The sequence below is a fragment of the Myotis myotis genome, unplaced genomic scaffold, assembly GCF_014108235.1.
Source record: "Myotis myotis isolate mMyoMyo1 unplaced genomic scaffold, mMyoMyo1.p scaffold_m19_p_2, whole genome shotgun sequence".
Taxonomy (NCBI): Eukaryota; Metazoa; Chordata; class Mammalia; order Chiroptera; family Vespertilionidae; genus Myotis; species Myotis myotis.
In genome coordinates, this window is record NW_023416324.1 from 212,169,995 (window position 1) to 212,190,203 (window position 20,209).

Consider the following 20,209-nt stretch of genomic DNA (forward strand, 5'->3'; position numbering starts at 1 on the left):
ATGAGTCCATTTATATAAAGCTCAAAAATCGGCAAAACTGCCCTGTCCGGTTTGGCTCAGTGGATAGAGCGTCAGCTGGCGGAGGGTCCTGGGTTCGATCCCAGTGAAGGGCACATGCCTTGGTTGCAGGCTCCTTCCCAGCCAGGGCCCTAGTCCAGGTTCGTGCAGGAGGCAGCCAATCTATGTGTTTCTCTCACATCGATGTTTCTCTCTGTCTTTCCCTCTCTCTTCCACCCTCCTTAAAAACCAATGGAAAAATATCCTCAGGTGAGGATTAACAAAAACAAAATAAAATAAAAAATAGGCAAACAAAACAGTGTATTGTTTAGGTACATATACACTGCAGATAGAGAAAAGAAAGGGAATGATAAACACGCAAGTCACTACACGCTGCCGCCTCTGGTGCAGAGGGAGGTGTGCGTGACGGGGAGAAGCACACGGGGACGTCTATGTGTCTGTGCACACCGCACCTCTTACACTGGCTGGTGCGCACATGGTTGCTCATCTATTACTTGTCTTTACACATATGTCATTATCATATGACATATTTCATCACAATTTTTTAAAATATATATTTTTTATTGATTTCAGAGAAGAAGGGAGAGGGAGACAGAAACATCAATGATTGACTGCATCCTGCACACCCCACACTGGGGTTCGAGCCCGTAACCTGGGCATGTGCCCTACCCGGAATTGAACCATGACCTCGGGTTCATAGGTCAATGCTCAATCACTAAGCCACGCCAGCCAGGCTCATCATACATATTTAATGACATAAAATTTAATGGCATCCATGTGTTGAAAAGTCCTCCCCCACCTAACTGGGCTTCGTCCTGCCCTCCCTTGCAGCCCTGAGGACACTGCCTCTCTGCTGAATGTCCCCTCTAGCTGTGCTCAGATCCAGACAGGCACCCCTGCCCTCGCCTGGGCTAAGATCACAGTCTCCAATTTGGCAGCGACAGACGCGCCTGCTGCTTCCTCTGGCCTCCTCTGAGCCTGGCTCCCCAGCAGGTGTCTCCTTTCCCCGCTGACAGCTGTCCGCCAAGCCCAGGGGATAACATCTCCATCTGTGCCGCCCGGAGCAGCAGTTCAGACCGGCCCCAGCACTACCCTGCCATGCAGCCCTCGCCCGGCCCAGGCACAGAGACACCCACTGCTTGCCCTGAGCTTCCTCCACCTGCGCCACACCACGTCTGGCCCATGAGTGGTCACTGGAGACTCCTGAGACCAGCGCTTCAAGTTAAATAACAGAGTTATTCTTACAGCGCACATTTCAACCGAGTAGAAAGATACCGTGACTGACCGTCCAGGTTTATGCCATTTTAAAACAGACATGTCCTTCCGGTCCGTTGAGTTTTCTTTTAAATATCGAAACCTACAATACACACTATCGTTTCTACCTACTCTGGAAACAAAGCCCTCCGCCGCAGTAATGCACTTGTGTTAGACCAGAGGTGGGCAAACTTTTTGACTCGAGGGCCACAATGGGTTCTTAAACTGGACCGGAGGGCCGGAACAAATGCATGGATGGAGTGTTTGTGTGAACTAATATAAATTCAAAGTAAACATGATTACATAAAAGGGTACGGTCTTTTTTTTTTTTAGTTTTATTCATTTCAAACGGGCCGGATCCAGCCCGCGGGCCGTAGTTTGCCCATGGCTGTGTTAGACTGTCCACAGGCTGCAGGGAAGCAAAGTTAGCAAAAGTGCTAGTAAGATAAGCTGCTAATATCTCTGTGAAGGCAGAACGTGCTGAAAAGTTATTTTTAAACATAAAATAATGTGAATGTTCATCTCATTAGACCCATATTTGTAATAGGAAATACATTTTTTAAATATAAGGGTTTTTTTTTCTTATTTGAAACACCCTTTCTTTCTCCTCCACAACTAAAAAAATTGTAAGTGCTAGATCACAGCAAAACAAGATACGAAAGGCCTTTAAGGTTTTATTTTTATAGCAGAAAATCCTCACAGAACTTTTATTCTCTGAGTTATCATAGGTCGGAAAAACACTGCTCAATATTGTCTTGACTGTCACTAGTCTTAATTTAAAAGCATGGTTAAAATAAGAAGAGATTTAAAATCCTTCTTTCACTGGAAAAGCACTAAAAGAAAACATGAGATGATGCTTTTAATAATTCTAGTGTACAGAAGGCCTTTTTAAACAAGACTGCAAGAACCATAAAGAAAAAAGATGAATAAATCTGTCTACACAAAAAAAATTTAAGTTCTGCATTCCAAAAAACATCACTTTAAAAACTCAAAAGACAAATAAGAAAGGTGAAAAACTACGTAACATCTACTAGTATGATAGCAAAAGAGCTACTTTCCTCATCCACCAAGAGCCACAAGTCTTAGGAAGGTGGGTCTGGGGGAAGGATGTAGGGAGGTGGGAGGGGGTGGGAGGTGGGAGGGCGGGGAGAGGACAGGAGTGGGAGGAAGGGAGGGTCTTCCTCTCAGAGGAAGTCCTCTCTATGCTCTGGGATGCCCCACTTCAAATCCACAGGGAGTAGGACTGGACCATGTAGGTTCCACAAAATAAGCGCTTGCCACATTAAGACTGAAAATACGCCCTAGCCTAGTGGTTCTCAACCTTCCTAATGCCGCGACCCTTTAATACAGTTCCTCATGTTGTGGTGACCCCCAACCATAAAATTATTTTCGTTGCTACTTCATAACTGTAATTTTGCTCCTGTTATGAATCTTAATGTAAATATCTGATATGCAGGATGTATTTTCATTGTTCGCGACCCACAGGTTGAGAACCGCTGCTGGCTAGCCGCCTTGGCTCAGTGGAGCGTCAGCCTGCGGACTGAAGGGTCCTGGGTTCATTTCTGGTCGAGGGCATGCAGAAGGCAGCCAATCAATGATTCTCTCTCATCACTGATGTTTCTATCTCTCCCTCTTCCTTCCTCTCTGAAATCAATAAAAATATATTAAAAAAAAAAAAAGACTGAAAATACCCCCACGTCCACAAAACTTTGAGCAAAGCCACTGAAGAAAGCTCACACAGCCAAGGAAATGCAGCCCTGCAGGGGGCTGAAAAGTGGCCCCACACATCCATGTGCACCCAGAACTTCAGAAAGGGACGGAGTTGGCAATACGATCGTTACAGATGTAATTAGTTACGAGGCAGCCATACCGGCTTAGGTGTTGTCTTTATAACACAGCCACGTGCAGACACAGAGAGACACTCAGGAGAATGCTCTGTGAAGACAGAGGCAGGGCCGGAAGTGATGCGCCACAAGCCCAGGCAGGCCAGGGTGCTGTGGCCACTAGGAGCCGGGCGACGCCGGGGCTGATTCTCCCTCGGAGCCTCCGGAAGGGACCGGCCCTGCCAACACCTGGATCTAGAATCTCTGGCCTCTGGAGCTGTAACACAATCCATTTCTGCGGTTTTAAGCCACCAAATTTGTGGTACTGTTACCACAGGCCTAGGAATCTAATGTCAACTGCCAAACTAAACAATTCACGCTTGAAAGCAGAGTTCCGCATGCATTTCTGTAAATGGGCAGACAGTGAATAGTTGGGGCTTTGTGGGTCCTGTGGTCTCTGGTGCAATTACTCAACTCTGCCTCGGTGAGCAATCTGCCATGGGCAACAGGTGAATGGATCCGTGTGGACGTGTTCCAGTAAAACTTGACTGAAACAGGTAGCTGCAGGACCTGGCCCTCCAGCTATTGTCTGACCACACCTGCTTTAGATAAGAAACAAAATAATAAAGAGAAGCTAACCTAACGCACCAGCAGGTTTGTGTAGGAGGAAGAGAAAAGGTGAGCTAAGATTCCTTCACCCTGTTCCAACCTTGAGAAGCAGCACAACACTGATCAATTCCTCTGATTTCCAGAGCCCTGGTCACTGCATCTGAACGGTGATCAGCAGGCCCTGACCAGCGTGGCTCAGTTCGTTGAGTGAGTGTTGTCCTGTACACTGAAAGGTTGCAGGTTTGGTTCCTGGTCAGGGCACATATGTAAGTTGTACCACTTGATATCTCTCTCTCTGACCCCCCCCCCCTCGTTTCCCCTCTCTCTAAAATCAATAAAGCGTGTCCTCAGTGAGGATTTTTTAAAAAAGAACAGTGACCTTAGATGACCCCTAAAATAACTTCCAATTCTCAGGCTCTCAAGTCCCTTGAGTTTTTCAATGTGTCTTTTCAACAATTTGATGTACTAAATAGAATCTGTAAACTCTAAAGAAAAAGTGATTTTGTGGTGAAATGAACCAATAAATTTAGAAAAGAAAGTTGCTGTTGTAATCAGAATGTCCAGTACAGTTTTTAAACTACTTAGATACATTTACACCAATTTATTTTGTGTCCACAATAAGACTTAACTTCTGCAAATCACTTGTTATGATAGTGAAAACTTGCCCTGTGTTTTTGTGGGTGCATATATGTGTCCACTGCCAGGTGGACTAGAATTCCTTGCCAACTAAAGGCTCATTTTGTTTGAACAACTGACCTCAATTCTTCAAAATAAAATAAGGAACCTAAAATAATCCCAAGAACTTCTGACTCATCCTTTTGTTGTTTCTACCATTTTGTAAATCTTAAATGCTGCTTACTCACAATGGCTCTATCATCCAGCTATTGGATGGTAGAAATAGGTCATGAACTGAAAGTTGTGAACAACTCCAAATTCTGCCTCAAATTAATCTGCTTTAAACAATTCTGAGAAACACACACACAGAAGAATTTTCCAAGAAACCAAACACTCACCCCACAATACTGCTCCTCGTTGAAGATCTGGGGAGGCAAAGGGATCCCGTTTTGAGGTTTTTTCTCTCCAGGGACGTTCTCTCTCATCCACTTCCTGTTGTCTTCATCTCCGGCTATATCAAATTCCTTAAAGTCGATTTTATTAGCTTCCAGAAAGCCCACTACTTCTTGCTGTTTTTTCCTAATCTGGTCAAAGGAGAGACAGGTAACTATTAGACTCGTTTTTCTTAATGCTTTGCTTATATTTATATAAATTAAATCCTTTCTCTTCCCAGATATGGGGAAGAAAAAAGTTACACAAGTACAGAGAGTCCCAGGCAAGATGAACCCCAAAAGACCCACACCAAGACACGTCATAATAATGATGGCAAATGTACAAGACAAAGAGAGAATCTTAAAAGCTGCAAGAGAGAAACAGAGAGTTACCTACAAAGGATCCCCCATCAGATTATCAAATGATTTCTCAACAGAAACATATCAGGCCAGAAAAGAATGGACAGAAATTTACAAAGTGATGCAAAGCAAAGGACTGAATCCAAGAATACTCTTTCCAGCAAGGCTATCATTCAAAATTGAAGGGAAAATAAGAAGCTTCACAGACAAAAAAAGGCTAAGGGAGTTTATCACCACCAAGCCAGCAATGCAAGGAATGCTAAAGGGACTGGTATAAAAAGAAGAAATAAAAAGCTCAGAAAGAAAACAGCCACAAAAAAATAGAAATGGCTACAAAAAAGTACCTTTCAATAATAACTTTAAACGTAAATGGACTAAATGGTCCAATCAAAAGACATCGAGTGGCTGAATGGATAAAAAAACATGGACCCATATATTTGCTGTCTACAAGAGACCCACTTCATTAGAAGGGACTCACACAGACTGAAAGTGAAGGGATAGAAAAAAATATCTTTCAGGCAAATGGAAATGAAAAAAAAGCTGGGGTAGCAATACTTATATCGGACAAAATAGACCTCAAAGTGAAGGCCATAACAAGAGATAAGGAAGGCCACTTCATAATACTAAAGGGATCAATACAACAAGAGGATATAACCCTGATAAACATATATTCACCCAATACAGGAGCACCCACATACATAAGAAAACTCCTGGAAGATATCAGGGGAGAGATCGACAACAGTACAATCATAGTAGGGGACTTTAATACACCACTGACATCACTGGATAAATCCGCTAGACAAAAAATCAGCAAAGAAACAGCAATCCTAAATGACTCACTAGATCAGATGGACTTAATTGACATCTTCAGAACACTTCACCCCAAAGCCACAAAATATACGTTCTTCTCAAGTGCTCGTGGGACATCTTCAAAAATAAATCCTTTCTCCAACTGTACTATACAACACAAATAATTTCACAAAGTATTTAAACAACAACAACAAAAACAATAGAACCACATCTCTTCAGTATAAAGGGTAAACAAAATGATTACATAATTTCTGAAGTTTTCATCGCACCAATGTTTAAACCATGGTATAGCCAACCCAGTAAGAACAGACCTGCTTTCGTCATGGCTTCTGTGTAGATCTTCCTTGTTAAGCTTTAATGCCAAAAAATAAATGAGAATTGGTTATGAAGAAAAATGATGATTGAGAGAAGAAAGAGAAAAAAGTTCATTTATTATGAAACCCAAATACCAGGCATACCCCCACTAACATGCACTTAGTCACAGTAATGAAAAGTAGCTTTACTAGCACAGGACACTGGGAAGCCCATGGGGAGATGACTGGGTGGGAAGGACAGAGGAAAAGTTGGTGGGAAAAGCTGGAGGAGGCTTTTTGCTGGCGTACAAGCGGAACACAGTAAACACCCTGTTCTCCCACAGATTGCTCCTTTCCGGCTCACACCACCTCTGAAAGCCACACCTGAGAGAGAAGGCCACCGCACCTTTCTCAGCCCCTGGTTCACGCCAATGACTTCCGGTGGAGGTGGCCAACCTTACAGCTTAGAACTCCTTTCCAGAAACAATTACAGTTTTCTCTCTTCAGCCAAAGCACATCACAGAAATGTGTGATGCCCTCTCGAATAAACCCTGGTAAACGAGTTACAGCAGACTCTGGCCCTCAGACTGTAACAACCTCAATCACCACTTACTCATTAACTCTCTACTCTGCCTGAGACTGTGCCAAGCTCTTCATCTGAACAGATTCATAAGCCGGCCCTGGCAGTGGTTGAGCTTCAACCTATAAACCAGGAGGTCATGGTTCAATTCCTGGTTATGGCACAAGCCTGGGTTTCGGCTCGATCCCCTGTGGGGGACATGCAGGAGGTAGCCGATCAATGATTCTCTCTCATCACTGATTTTTCTCTCTCCCCCTCTCCCTTCCTCTCTGAAATCAATAAAAATATTTTTAAGTAGATTCATAAGCTGTTTACTTAAGGTGAAAAAATGTAAAGGACTCATTTGCACAAACTAGATATAGAACAAGCTAAAGAAAATAGAGGCAAAATATGCTCAAATTTTTAAAACTAAGATTAAAATTTTAAATAAGTATTTTTTACATGAAAATATCCAATAACTTAATTTTTAAGTCCTCTGAATATTGCCTAATGATGAAATCCAGTCATTAAAATGGTCTCTAGGGCATGAGGCCCCTTGTTTTCATATCACTTGTTTACCAGCAGAGTAGACTTTGAGAATTCCAAACAAGTGCTGTGAAAGCACGTGCCCTTCCCACACCAATGTCTGGAGTCAAACCCTCTTTTGGCTAAACCCAATTCCTTTCACAGAGATTAGGAAGCCAAACAATTATTTTATTCATTTTTGCAAGAGTGAATGATTCTATCAATGACTTGAGTATAGAGCAGGGGTGGGCAAACTTTTTGACTCGAGGGCCACAATGGGTTCTTAAACTGGACCGGAGGGCCGGAACAAAAGCATGGATGGAGTGTTTGTGTGAACTAATATAAATTCAAAGTAAACATCATTACATAAAAGGGTACGGTCTTTTTTTTTTTTAGTTTTATTCATTTCAAACGGGCCGGATCCGGCCCGCGGACCGTAGTTTGCCCACGGCTGGTATAGAGTGCTATTTCTTTTTTAACCCTCACCCAAGATACGTTTTTATTTAGTGTGTGTGTGTGTGTGTGTGTGTGTGTGTAAGAGAGAGAGAGAGAGAGAGAGAGAGAGAGAGAGAGAGAGAGAGAAACATTGATGTGAGAGAGAAACATGGATCAGTTGCCTCCCACATGCACCCTGACCTGGGATCGAACCCAAAACCTAGGTATATGCCTTGATGGGAATCAAACTCACTCCAACCGACAGAGCCACCCAGCCAGAGCTAGCGTATCTCTTAATTAAAGGAGAAGTAAGGCACGTATGAATGTTTAAGCCCTGGAATCAAATCATCACCAAAAAACAAACTGTATAATTTGGTTTGGGTGGTGATTTGATTGTACATGTTACATTAATTATAAATATAAAAATTAATATTAAATAAATTAAATTTTAACATAAAGGAAATTATATATAAATTACATATACACACATGTAATTAATATAAATTACATATACACATATCTATAAATGGTAATCACACATCTGCTTTTTAATTAACATTTGTACCATCAACCTAACAAAGATATTGCAAATAAAAGCACTAGATCAATAAATTAAAGGCAGCTATTAACCACCATACAACACTTAATCAGTAAGATTTGTGCCACAATATCTATTTCAGGTTGGGGCAAGCGTGGACAAAAGATAAAAATAAAAGTCACACAGGAAGCTGTGGAGGGATGGAATTTTCCGTGAGCTTCTGGCCTCAGCGCTCGGGCACATTCCTGAGGAGGACCTGCCTCCACCCTGCGCCCTGCCCCAGGCTGCGCTGGGGGAGCCCCGACCTTCTCCTCCTTCAGGAAATCCCTAGCCCACAGCCACACAGCTGGATTCTGAATATTACAAAATCCCTGCGGACCTGATGACAGGTTGTTGGACTAAATTATTACCTTAATGAATTGCGTTTTCTCGATATACTTTCCAACCTGGCCATGATTACTCCTGCCGCTGTATAAATGCTTATTCCTTTAGGTATTGTCAGAGGTAACTCTGCTGTTTGAAGAGTAGAGGTGTCTTCGTTTTAGGCAGCTTTGCCTTTATTAATATTCAGAAGACAACATCCTTTATCCTGTCCAAACCCATCTTGCTTCCTTCTCAAATGCCTCCCAGGAGTCGAATCAGCCTGGCCAAGGCCCCCACATTATTGTCATCTCTGTTAATCACCCCTCAGGACTGCGGTGGGATGGAAAAGGGATCGCACTTGATTCCATGATTAATAGACGAGAAACATTTCCCGAAGTCCTGACAGGTTTCTTCTGTGAGGAAGTCAGAGAAGGAGAAAAGGGAAGGGGAGATCTGTTTGCTGTTATTTCTCGAAAGACAAGCAATTGCATCTCTGGGGAGTTAACTGACTGTTGGGTGCATGACACTGTGTTAAATGCTATTTCTCAGCCCTCCGCCCAAAGGAAGAGAAATTAAATGTGCCCCTCTGCACTTCCCAAACACCAGGAACTTCAACTGGGCCAAAAGCATAGCATCTGGCTGGAGCCCTTGACCTTGAGTTCTGCCAGGGCTGGAGACGGGTCTTAGGAAGAGGCCAGAAGAGGGGAGAGGGCAGTAGGGAGCGCGTGAGCTCGCTCACCTGGCTGGCACGGTGGCCTTCGCCCACACCCTGATGCCCACCCTGAGCGGTGGGGACTCTCCCCTGCAGCCCTCCCCTTGAGGGTCTCTGTTCAAGAAGCCCCCCTGGGCCCTCCGTCAAAGTGAAACTCCTCTCCATGTGCCTCCTGAGCTGACCTCCAGGGACAAGGCATCAGTCCCATAGGCGCCTCCCTTCATGGCTTCAGGGGGAGGGCACGCACAGCACCCAGCAGTCCTCACCAGACACACTCCCCTTCCACCTCTCCCACTTTCCCCCCCAACCCCCTGAGTGCCAGGCCAATGGTGGCCCCATGAAGGTGGGCCCCCTCCTGAGGATCAGGGGTCCTTGGGGCCTGTGCCCTTTGGAGCCTTTGGGGCCTCAGTGTTGGCTCTGAGAGCTCTGTCCTCCTTCCTGTTACAAATACTCAGACAGAAGCGTTGCTCTCTGTCCTGAGGTCACCCGGCCACCGTCGGTCACACTAACGTGTCGGAGGGCTCTCTGGGTCACTCGCCTGTTTATTGTCTTGTACAGTTAGGAGCCTTTCCAACCGAGGTCACTGTACTGCAGCAGCAAGCACAGTGCCCTTGAGTGAGAGGTGCCTGCGTCGCCATCCTGACTCAGAGGGTGCTGTCCGAGCAGGGGCGCAGCTGGTTGCCCGCCTCACCCACAAGAGGGACAGAGCGCGCCCTCCTCACGGTTCTGGTGAGAATCCAGGAGGATCGTGGGAAAGCACCTGTGCCACACACTGAGGAGCTGCTCCGCCACACACCCAGCAGCACACTTACCCGGTTACCTGGCTTGATCACCATGTCAGGTAAGCACTCTGATCACCATTTTATTTTATTTTTTTAATATATTTTTATTGATTTCAGAGAGGAAGGGAGAGGGAGAGAAAGATAGAAACATCAATGATGAGAGAGAATCATTGATTGGCTGCCTCCTGCACACCCCACACGGGATCGAGCCCGAAATCAGGCATGTGCCCTGACCAGGAATCGAACCATGACCTCCTGGTTCATAGGTCAACGTTCAACCACTGAGCCACATCAGCCGGGCTGATCACCATTTTAAAATGACAACACTGAGGCATCAGCAAATTAAAGAAGGTCCCAAGGCTTCCACCCAGATCCATGTAATTCAAGAGCCAAGTTTGCCCACTGTTCTTACACTCGCTCAGGGCTGGAGGAAGGACTGAGGAACCCAGGAGCCACCATGAGGGTCTGTCCCAAAGACCGTGGTTACAGGGCTGTGCGGACTGGAATCGGTGAGGACCAGCCGCTCTCCCTTTGTCCCCCAGCCCGCGGGGGCAGTGGCCTTCGGGGAGGAGGAGGGTCCCACAAGAGGCACAGGCTTCCCGCTGCGAGGCTCTCGGCCCCAGGCCTCACCGTAAAAACCTGCAATCTCACTTTAATGTCAACTATTAAAACAGCTATAGCCCTGGCCGGTTTGGCTCAGGTTCGAGCCAGTCAAGGACATGTACGGGAGGCAGACAATGTTTCTCTCTCACAATGATGTTTCTCTCTCCCCTTCCACTTTCTCAAAAAATCAATGGAAAAAATAACCTCAGGTGAGGATTAACAAACCAAGAAAAAACCAAGAGCTATATGTGTAATCCCTCATAAAGAAGTTATCATTTGTTTTGTCATTTTTCATTTATGTCATTCATGTAACAGAAGCCTTGCTGCCCTGTTGACGAGGTCCCAGGCAAGAATTCGTTGCTGAAACACACAGGCGAAAGCAGAAAGGAGTAAAGGTGTGACAGGCCAGCACCACACACAGCCCAAGCCCTGGCACCTTCCCTGCGGTTCTCCTAAAAGAAGCTTCTAGTGAAACACCCCCCCGCCCCAGGAAAAATCATTAGCACTGACCCCACAGAAATAATCAGGTCTCATGCCTCAGGATAAGACAGAAATTCTTCCATTTAGGTGGCTTAGGACAATTCTTCTGAAAAATAATCATCATAGACTCAGACCTACTAGCGTTAACTAGTAATTATAACAACTACTATAATATGGATTAATATTAACAATTATAATAACTACAAGTTATAACTGTTCTAGCACTAACTAACCGGAGCTAATAATTATGACAGTAGCTAACAATTATAATACTTAGTAAGCACTGATGAAGCACCCGACACCACGCCAGCACCAGGCAAGTTACTTCCTAAGTCCTCGCAGCCTGTCGGGTGAGTGCTACGCAGGTCCTCGTTTTACAGGTAAGGAAATCAAGGCTTTGCAAGGTGAAATGACCTTCCCAAGGTCACGCGGTTCCAAGTGGCACCAAAACATTTGCTCAGGGAACAAGAATTAACCTGACTTTTCCAAGATCCTGGAATGAACGATACCCCTCCAGGCCCTCCGAGGCTAACTACATCAAGCTCAACCTTCAGGAACGTAGGATATCAAATAACCCTAAAAACCCACCAGTGTATTCACTGTCTCCGGAAGGATGACCTGGTCTACATGAGATGAGAAGCTGGCAGGTCAGTGATAAAGTGTCCAGCAGTGAATATCAACAGCAAGTTTAGAGCCCACCAAGACCATTTTCCTCCAAAATTCGTTTCACCTAAATAATCCAAAAATGTGTGCTCACTGCAGGTCAACCAAGAGTTTCTGAGGTCAGCCACAGCCACGGAAGGTTTTGCAGTTTTTACATCTGGAACTTCTCCTCGTTTTTTCTGTTAAAAGATGTTCTAGAAATCACTAGACACTTGCTGACCAGTCAGATACCCGGCTCCTTTCTCTGGTTTTCGGCTCGCCCTCTCTGGAAACAGTGACCTCGGAGTGGTGGCATTCGCCAGCTGCCCGTGGAACTGTTCCCGCCAGCGGCTCACCTGGGGTATGGTCCCCGCTGCGTGAGCCTGAAACCCTAGCTGCCCCGAGATGTCAGCGACCTGGATATAAAAGGAAACACCCCCTCACTGGTCTCCAACTCTCAGGATTAATCAAACCCTTTTCTCTCCACAGCCTCCCAAACTTCTGCTAAAATGCTGGCGGAAATGTCGGTACCAAAGCCTGAATCACCGTCCGCTGCCCTGTGTCTGAAGGCAGGTCTGTCTCTCTCGCCCAGAATGAAGGCTGGGATTGGACAGGCGGAGGGGCGATTCCCAGCCGGTCCGAGGAAAAAGCAATGCAAGGAGTCGGCTTTGAGGGCTCATGTTGGGTCTGCTCGGATGCCCAGAGCGTTTAAAACTGGGGCCTGAGCGATGTTTGCTCCTGCCGCTGTGACATCATCTTCCTCAAATAATAGCATTACACACGCTAATGGTACACTTTCGGTATGGTTCCTGCTCACACAAGTAATTTCACCCAGGAGTCATTTTAGGAATCTGGCTCTCCTAGCTCCAAATATGTTACACAATGTGTCATATTTTTTTGCAACTTTTATCGATCCTGCGGGATGAATGGCAAAAACACTCCACACCAAAACAAAAAAATCTTTGATTCTAGAATATATGCGACACAACAGGACACGCACACTTGATAAACATCCTAGAATCAAGCACGCCCCCTCCCGCGTGCCTCTTCTCGAACCAGCTTACACACTTCACACACTTCAACACAAGAGCAGGACGCAGGGGCGCAGGCTCCCCGGCTCCCCGGAGCCGGGCTGGCTCCCCCCTCACCCAGAAACTTAGAGCCCGCGCGGGGCGCCCCGCGCCTTTCCCGGGAAAACGGGTTAGGAAACACGCCCACACATCCCATCCGACACCTACCGCTATGGACCCAGAAGATGTGGCAACAAACACTTTGATAACCATTTCGACAGCCGGAAAGAGGACTCCCCCCAACACACCCCCGTGACGGAGCGGGGCGCTAGACAAATCCTGAGCGCGCGCCGGGCGGGGCTGGCCGGCCCTGCGCTCCTCCGCGCTCCTCTGCGCCCCTGCCCCGCCTGCCGCAGCTGAAGCTCGGCCTCTCCCCGAGCGGCCCAGGCATCCCGGCCTGTCCCTGCCATTGGCCCGGGAATATTTGGGGACCAGTCAGGAAAATATTTGATTGGTTGATAAAAGCAGTCCCTGGACCCTTTCCCTTATCACTGTAAACGCCCGACGACAGTCCCTAAAAGGCGAGGCTGCACTGCGCACCAATCAGAGCCCTGGGCACAGATGCCTCGGGATGGAGGGGGGTGGGGCGCGGGGCGGAGGCGGCAGGGAGAGGGGAGGCGCTGGTGGGGGCTGGAAAGGCCCAGAACACAGCGGCTCCGGGTTCGGAAAGGGTTTTGTGTACAGAGCTGCTGGCAAGCACACGGGGAGGTCAGAATAGCCACAGAGGCCTTCAAACAAAGCAAGCACAGCTTCCTTCCCTTAGGGGTCTGGCAGATGAGAAAGCAAGCCGGTGAGCTGTCATACAATAGATTTCTTCCTGAGTGGCCCCTTTCCACTTTGTCCCTTTACCACCTGTTTCTCTTAAAGAACAGAAACTGACAGGTCGTGGACGGGTAAGGTTTCACTGACATCCCAGACAAGGCCGGGAGAGGCGGCTGGCCGGTCGGTACAAGCACTTCAACAAGCAAACAAATTGTCCTCACCCTGCAGGGGCAGGAGGGGGGGAGAAGGTGGGTGTGTAAATGATCTGTTTGTAACAGGCCCTATCCATCTTATGTAGATAGATCACTTACTTATGTTCAAAGTGGGAGGAATTTAAACTCCAGCAAAGCCCAGATGCTAGGCGCCAACTCTTCTGATGGGTTTCAACAGCCAGATCAGGGGCATTGGAGGCAAAGGCCCCCTGGGGGATATCCATTCCTCTTGGATAACCCAGTCTCTTATTTTTGAAGTCCCCTGCTCCTCCTGGAGGAGGGGGCACTGGCTTCTAGGACAGGGAGGGATGTCAGGCTTACGCACCCTCAGCCAGGCCCCTTCACCAAAGCCCCGGAGGCCTGGGGGCCTGCTCTCCTCCCGCCCAGGCGGGCGCCTTGGATGTGAAAGGATTCCCTGTCCCTGGCATATAGCTCAGAGTCATTTACATCAGGACGCATGCGTGAGACGACTCCACCGCAATGTAACCAGAGACTCGACATGCCAGGTTAACTACTCCCCAAAGCAGGCCCGGGTGAAGATAATTAGTGGTGCCCCAAGTTTAAGACATTAGCTGTGTAAATTTTACTTTAAAGTCTATCATAGATCATAGGTCATTGTTGCTTTTCTTTTATTTTCAAAATTTCTACAATGAGTATGTAAGATTTTTGTCATATGAAATACTTTTTTTTTGCCCAGCCGGTGTGGCTCAGTGGTAGAGTATCAACCCAGGAATCAAGAGATGGTGGTTGGGGTCAGGACACATGCCCGGGTTGTGGGCTCAATTCTCAGAGGAGGTTATCATGCAGGAGGCAGCCAATTGATGATGTTTCTATCTCTATTCTAAAATCTAGAATCCCTTTCTCTCTCTCTCTAAAATCATTAAGAACATAAAAAAAATGTATTTTAACACCTTGGTCTTAACATTTGTCACTTAAGCATGTTCTTTTTCTCCAGACATTATTTAAGAAAGCAATAAGCAATGCATACTTCTTAACTTTGTAAGTTAGTAACATGAACTATAGCTGGATCTTCATGTGCCCTAGAGAATACACATCCCCTGATCACATAAGGCAAAACTGCCTTCAGTAGTAACACCCCCCACATCTGCATGATCTCAGAAATTAATTTCTTATTTGAAATGATAGCTAACAATGTGTAGGTGTGTGCCCGTGCCAGACCTGCTCTAAGTGCTTTGCATAAACCACTCCCTTCATCCGCACAAACACCCTAAAACTGGCCTCTATGATTGTCTCTCCTCCGGATGAGGACTCAGAACTGGAGCTGCTGGGCACAGTGAATGGTGGATCCAATACTTGAACTAAACACATTCATCTCCACACCACACCAGAAAAATTCCTGACAAGCTACCCTCAAATTCCCAGAGCTCCCTTTTTTCACTATGAATTACTTTTAGAAGTTTATCCTTTTAATAATGCCATGAAAATGTACAAATTAGAAATTTGAAAAAACTAGCTGAAAGGTCTTTTAATTTATTACAGGGGCACCAATGAGCTTCAAGATAACTAACAGGAATACCAAACATTCCAAAGGAGTCCTAAAATAAAGCTCAATGCCTCTCAGGCAGCAGATGCACTTCAGAAATAAGCTGCCTGATCCACTGGGGACGCAGGAGGCTAACCCTTTCACATCCCTAGTCCTTATGTTCAAGTCAGAGAACAATACTTTCAGGTTTGACCCAATTTTTTTTTTCTTTTTTTTTTTTGAGATTTATTTTCTTTTTTTTTTCTTTTTTAAATATTTTTATTTAATACGTGTTTTTTTTAATATATATATTTTATTGATTTTTTACAGAGAGGAAGAGAGAGAGATAGAGAGTTAGAAACATCGATGAGAGAGAAACATCGATCAGCTGCCTCCTGCACATCTCCCACTGGGGATGTGCCCGCAACCCAGGTACATGCCCCTGACCGGAATCGAACCTGGGACCCTTCAGTCCGCAGGCCGACGCTCTATCCACTGAGCCAAACCGGTCTTGGCTTGACCCAATTTTTTAACAGAATTTTCCCTTTTTTCCAGCCTTATTGAGGTATTAGAGGCCCAGTGCACAGATTCGTGCACTGGTGGGGTCCCTCAGAGTGGCCTGCAAGGTCGGCCAAAACCAGCAGTCCAACATCACCCAAGGGATGTAGTACTGCGCGAAGCGGCAGGCAGCCAGGGAGGAGCCTGAGCCCAGGTGGGTACCACACCACTCCAGCTCATCCCGGCCCTGCTGCACCTGCCGCCACCACTCAGTAGGCTCACTGCTGCTCCACTGTGGATGCTGTCACAGCTGCACTCGCCAGCCATGAGCCTGGCCTCTGGCGCCCATTGGTCAGCTGAGCAGCACTCCCGCTGTAGGAGCGCACTGACCACCAGGGGATAGCTCCTGCATTGAGTGTCTGCCCCCTGGTGGTCAGTGCGCATCATAACGACCAGTCAACTAGTGGACTGGTCACTTAGGCTTTTATATGTATAGACTAGAGGCCCAGTGCATGAAATTTGTGCTCGAGGGGGGCGGGGGGGAACCCTCTCCAATCTGGGACCCCTCGGGGTATGTCCAACTGCCGGTTTAGAACCAGCAGTCAGACATTCCTCTCGCAATCCAGATCCACTGGCTCCTAACTGCTCACCTGCCTGATCGCCCCTAACTGCTCTCCCCTGCCGGCCTGATCACCCCTAACTGCTCCCCTGCCAGCCTGATTGCCCCTAATCGCCTCTGCCTCAGCCCCGGCCACTGTGACTTTGTCCAGAAGGATGACCAGAAGATGTCCGGTCCACCCAGTCTAATTAGCATATTGCCCTTTTATTAGTATAGATAATTGACAAAACTCTAAGATATTTAAACTGTACATCAGCAAGATCTGATATATGTGTACATTATGAAAGGAGGATTTGGCCTCATTTGAACGTTAAAGCATGAGGTACTGGCTCCAAGCTTCACAGAGCTCCTCAGATGGTCTCATGAATAATGAAACCAGATGCTATGTTTTGATTTACCTAACTTCATGAGTAATATAAAACCAGAAATAAAGGCATATTTTTATTATGTAGAACAACAGTAGTGACCAACACAGTAACTGCAGTGAGTTTAATAGTGTCCCCACAAAAAAAATTCATGTTTACCCAAAACCTCAAAAAGTGACCTTACTTGCAAACAGGGTCTTTGCAGATGAAACGAGTTGAGGATCTTGAGGTGAAATCATCCTGGATCTCAGGTAAACTCTAAATCCAGGAACTGGTGTCGTCGTAAGAAGAGAAGACACATGGAGAGACAGAGGAAAACACCACGTGAACACAGAGGCAGCGACTGGAGCCCCAGGAGCCAACAGGAGCTGGAAGAGGGAGGAAGGATTCTCTCCAAGAGCCTTCAGAGGGAGCATGGCCCTGGATTTCAGACCTCTGGCCTCCAGAACTGTGAGAGAAGACGTTTCTGTTGTTTTAAGCCACACAGATCTGTGGCAATTTGTTACAGCCACCTTAGGAAACTAATACAGAGAAAGAAACGCATGTTGGGTATGTAGCAGGACGGAGGTGACCACCATACCTAAAAGGCAGTTCTTCAACTTTGTACCCCCAAGGCCTCTCTTCCTTCCATCTGAGATGGACGCACCCCTTTCAAAGGCAGAAGAGAAGGCTGGAAAAGCTAGTAAAAAAGACAGGGAGAGACCATTCATACGGGAAAGGGAGCTCTGAGACACCACCATCTTTTAGGTTCCTCCAGTCCTGAGAGCCAGTGTTGGGATGGTCCCTTCACAGTAAACTGCTGGTTTTGTTACTGTCCTGGGCAGACCACCAGCCATGAACTCGCCATCTCTCCATGAATGTCAAGGCTAGGGTGACACCTGTCTAATGCATGTCTACCTGGAGATGCTCCCCAACAACCAATATACACCACCAGCCATCCGATAAGGAGAGCTCACCAACTAAGGTTGTAGGAACACAGGACCGACGAAACTGAGGCTGGGCAATCGAACAGCAGATGGAGGAAGGGGTGGAAGGGGTGGTGACGTGAAGGGAAAGCCTTGCCGTGCCCACCCCTACAACGCTGGAATGAAACGGTCTGCTTGGAAATGGGCACTGCCCCTATTACGGGAAAACCAATGCACAAACCATACGGGGGAAATGCAATAAATGTGACTACACAAATATCAAAATACACTGTCAGCAAAATTAAAAGGTAATTGGCTGGAGGAAATATTTGCAGCATATATCACCGACCTGAGCTTCATGGAACATCAAAAATTCTTAAGAGCCCTAACCGGTTTGGCTCAGTGGATAGAGCGTCGGCCTGCAGAGTGAAGGGTCCCAGGTTCGATTCTGGTCAAGGGCATGTACCTTAGTTGCGGGCACATCCCCAATAGGGGGTATGCAGGAGGCGACTGATCGATGTTTCTGTCTCATCGATGTTTCTAACTCTCTATGCCTTTCCCTTCCTCTCTGTAAAAAAGAAAAAAAACAACAATATATTTTTTAAGAAATTCTTAAGAAATCATCCTATCTAATAAAAGAGAAACATGGTAATTGGTGTACGACTGCTACCCTTCCCATTGGCTAATCAGGGCGATATGCAAATTAACTGCCAGCCAAGATGGCGGCTGGCAGCCAGGCAGCTTGAAACTAACATGAGGCTTGCTTGCTTCAGTGACGGAGGACTCCAACGTTCCCCGCCTGCCACTGCAGGCCTCTGAGCTGCAACTCTAAGCAACTATGTAACAAATATAGAAGCTAAACAAAACCCCAGAAACCTGCTTTAGTCCAGCGGGCTTCAGCCAGCAGGATCGCAACATTGTAAGCAAAGGCCAGAAACCTACTTTCAGCAGCGGAGGCCTAAGAGCTGGAGCCAAGCCTCAAAGCTAAAGCTGGCCCAGAATAAAAAAAGAAAAGAAAAAAAGGAGCGGTTGGGAGCTTCAGTCACCCCCAGCCTGAAAACAGCCCTCAGCCCCTCACCCAGACTGGCCAGGCACCCCAGTGGGGACCCCCACCCTGAAGGGTGTGTGACCAGCTGCAAACAGCCATCATCCCCTCACCCAGGCTGGCCAGGCACCCCAGTGGGGACCCCCACCCTGAAGGATGTGTGACCAGCTGCAAACAGCCATCATCCCCTCACCCAGGCTGGCCAGGCACCCCAGTGGGAACACCCACCCTGATCCAGGACACCCTTCAGGGCAAACCAGCCGGCCCCCACCCGTGCACCAGGCCTCTACCCTATATAGCAAAAGGGTAATATGCCTCCCAGCACCGGGATCAGTGGAGCCGCGAGGCCTCCCAGCACCGGGATCAGCGTGACAGGGGGCAGCGCCCAAACCCCCTGATCGCCCTGCGGCTCTGTGTGTGACAGGGTGCGGCACCCCAACCCCCTGATCGGCCCTGCTCTGTGTGTGACGGGGTAGAGCCATAACCTCCCCATCGGCCCTGCCCTGAGTGTGAGAGTGGCGGCGCCCCAACCCCCTGATCAGCCCTGCTCTGTGAGTGATAGAGGGCGGCGCCCCAACCCCCTGATGGGCCCTGCTCTGTGCATGACAGGGGGCAGCGCCCCAATCCCGATTGGCCCTGCTCTGTGCGTGACAGGGTACAGAGCCCCAACCCCCCTGATGGGCCCTGCTCTGTGACAGGGGGCAGTGCCCCAACCCCCTGATTGGCCCTGCTCTGTGCGTGACAGGGGGTGGCGCCACAACCTCCCCATCAACCCTGCCTTGAGTGTGACAGGGGACGGTGCCCCAACCCCCAATCGGCCCTACCCTGAGCGTGACTGAGGGTGGCATCACAACCTCCCAATCCGCCCTGCTCTGAGCCCGACCAGGGGCTGCACCTAGGGATTGGGCCTTCCCTCTGCCACCCGGGAGCAGGCCTAAGCCAGCAGGTTGTTAGCCTAAGCCAGCAGGTCGTTATCTCCCGAAGGGTCCCAGACTGCGAGAGGGCACAGGCCGGGCTGAGGGACTCCCCCCTCCCCCCCGAGTGCACAAATTTTTGTGCACCAGGCCTCTAGTTTTTTATAAAGATGAACAAACACCAAGTGAAAAAATGGGCAAAAGGCCAGAAAAGGCAAGTCACAAAATAAGTACTAATGGTCACTAGCAATATGGAAAAATGCCTATCCTTCCTAGTGGGTCAAATCAAAGATGTCCATTTCTGACAATAAAACAGGATTTTTAAAAAGAAATAAGGTTATCCCCATGGTAGGTTTGAGGATTGGAAACATCTGCCTGGAAGGCAAACTTTCATCTACCTTCAGAAAGCCCCAAACTGGGCGTATCCTTTGATCCTTCAACTTCTCATGTGGGAACTTATCCTAAGGAAACAGAGGTGACCTCA

The 20,209-nt window shown here is 47.4% G+C and overlaps 1 protein-coding gene and 1 long non-coding RNA gene across 2 annotated transcripts in view; both read right to left on the reverse strand.

The window, feature by feature from the left end:
• Window positions 1-13,294, reverse strand: part of LOC118675896 (SH3 domain-binding glutamic acid-rich protein-like) — a 28,473-nt gene extending 15,179 nt beyond the window's left edge. Inside the window, exons 1-2 of the mRNA XM_036348816.1 lie at window positions 13,091-13,294; window positions 4,718-4,903 (exon numbers count right to left, since the gene is read on the reverse strand). Coding sequence (XP_036204709.1) covers window positions 4,718-4,903; window positions 13,091-13,135 — 231 coding nt within the window. The 5' untranslated portion in view covers window positions 13,136-13,294. The remainder of the gene's footprint in view (window positions 1-4,717; window positions 4,904-13,090) is intronic.
• Window positions 13,295-17,039: 3,745 nt separating this feature from the next.
• On the reverse strand, window positions 17,040-18,292 carry LOC118675898. Its single transcript, XR_004973967.1, has 3 exons — window positions 18,233-18,292; window positions 17,442-17,540; window positions 17,040-17,309 (listed from the first exon to the last, which is right to left on the reverse strand). It is a non-coding gene; the product is annotated as an uncharacterized LOC118675898 (long non-coding RNA).
• Between the last annotated feature and the right edge of the window lie 1,917 nt (window positions 18,293-20,209).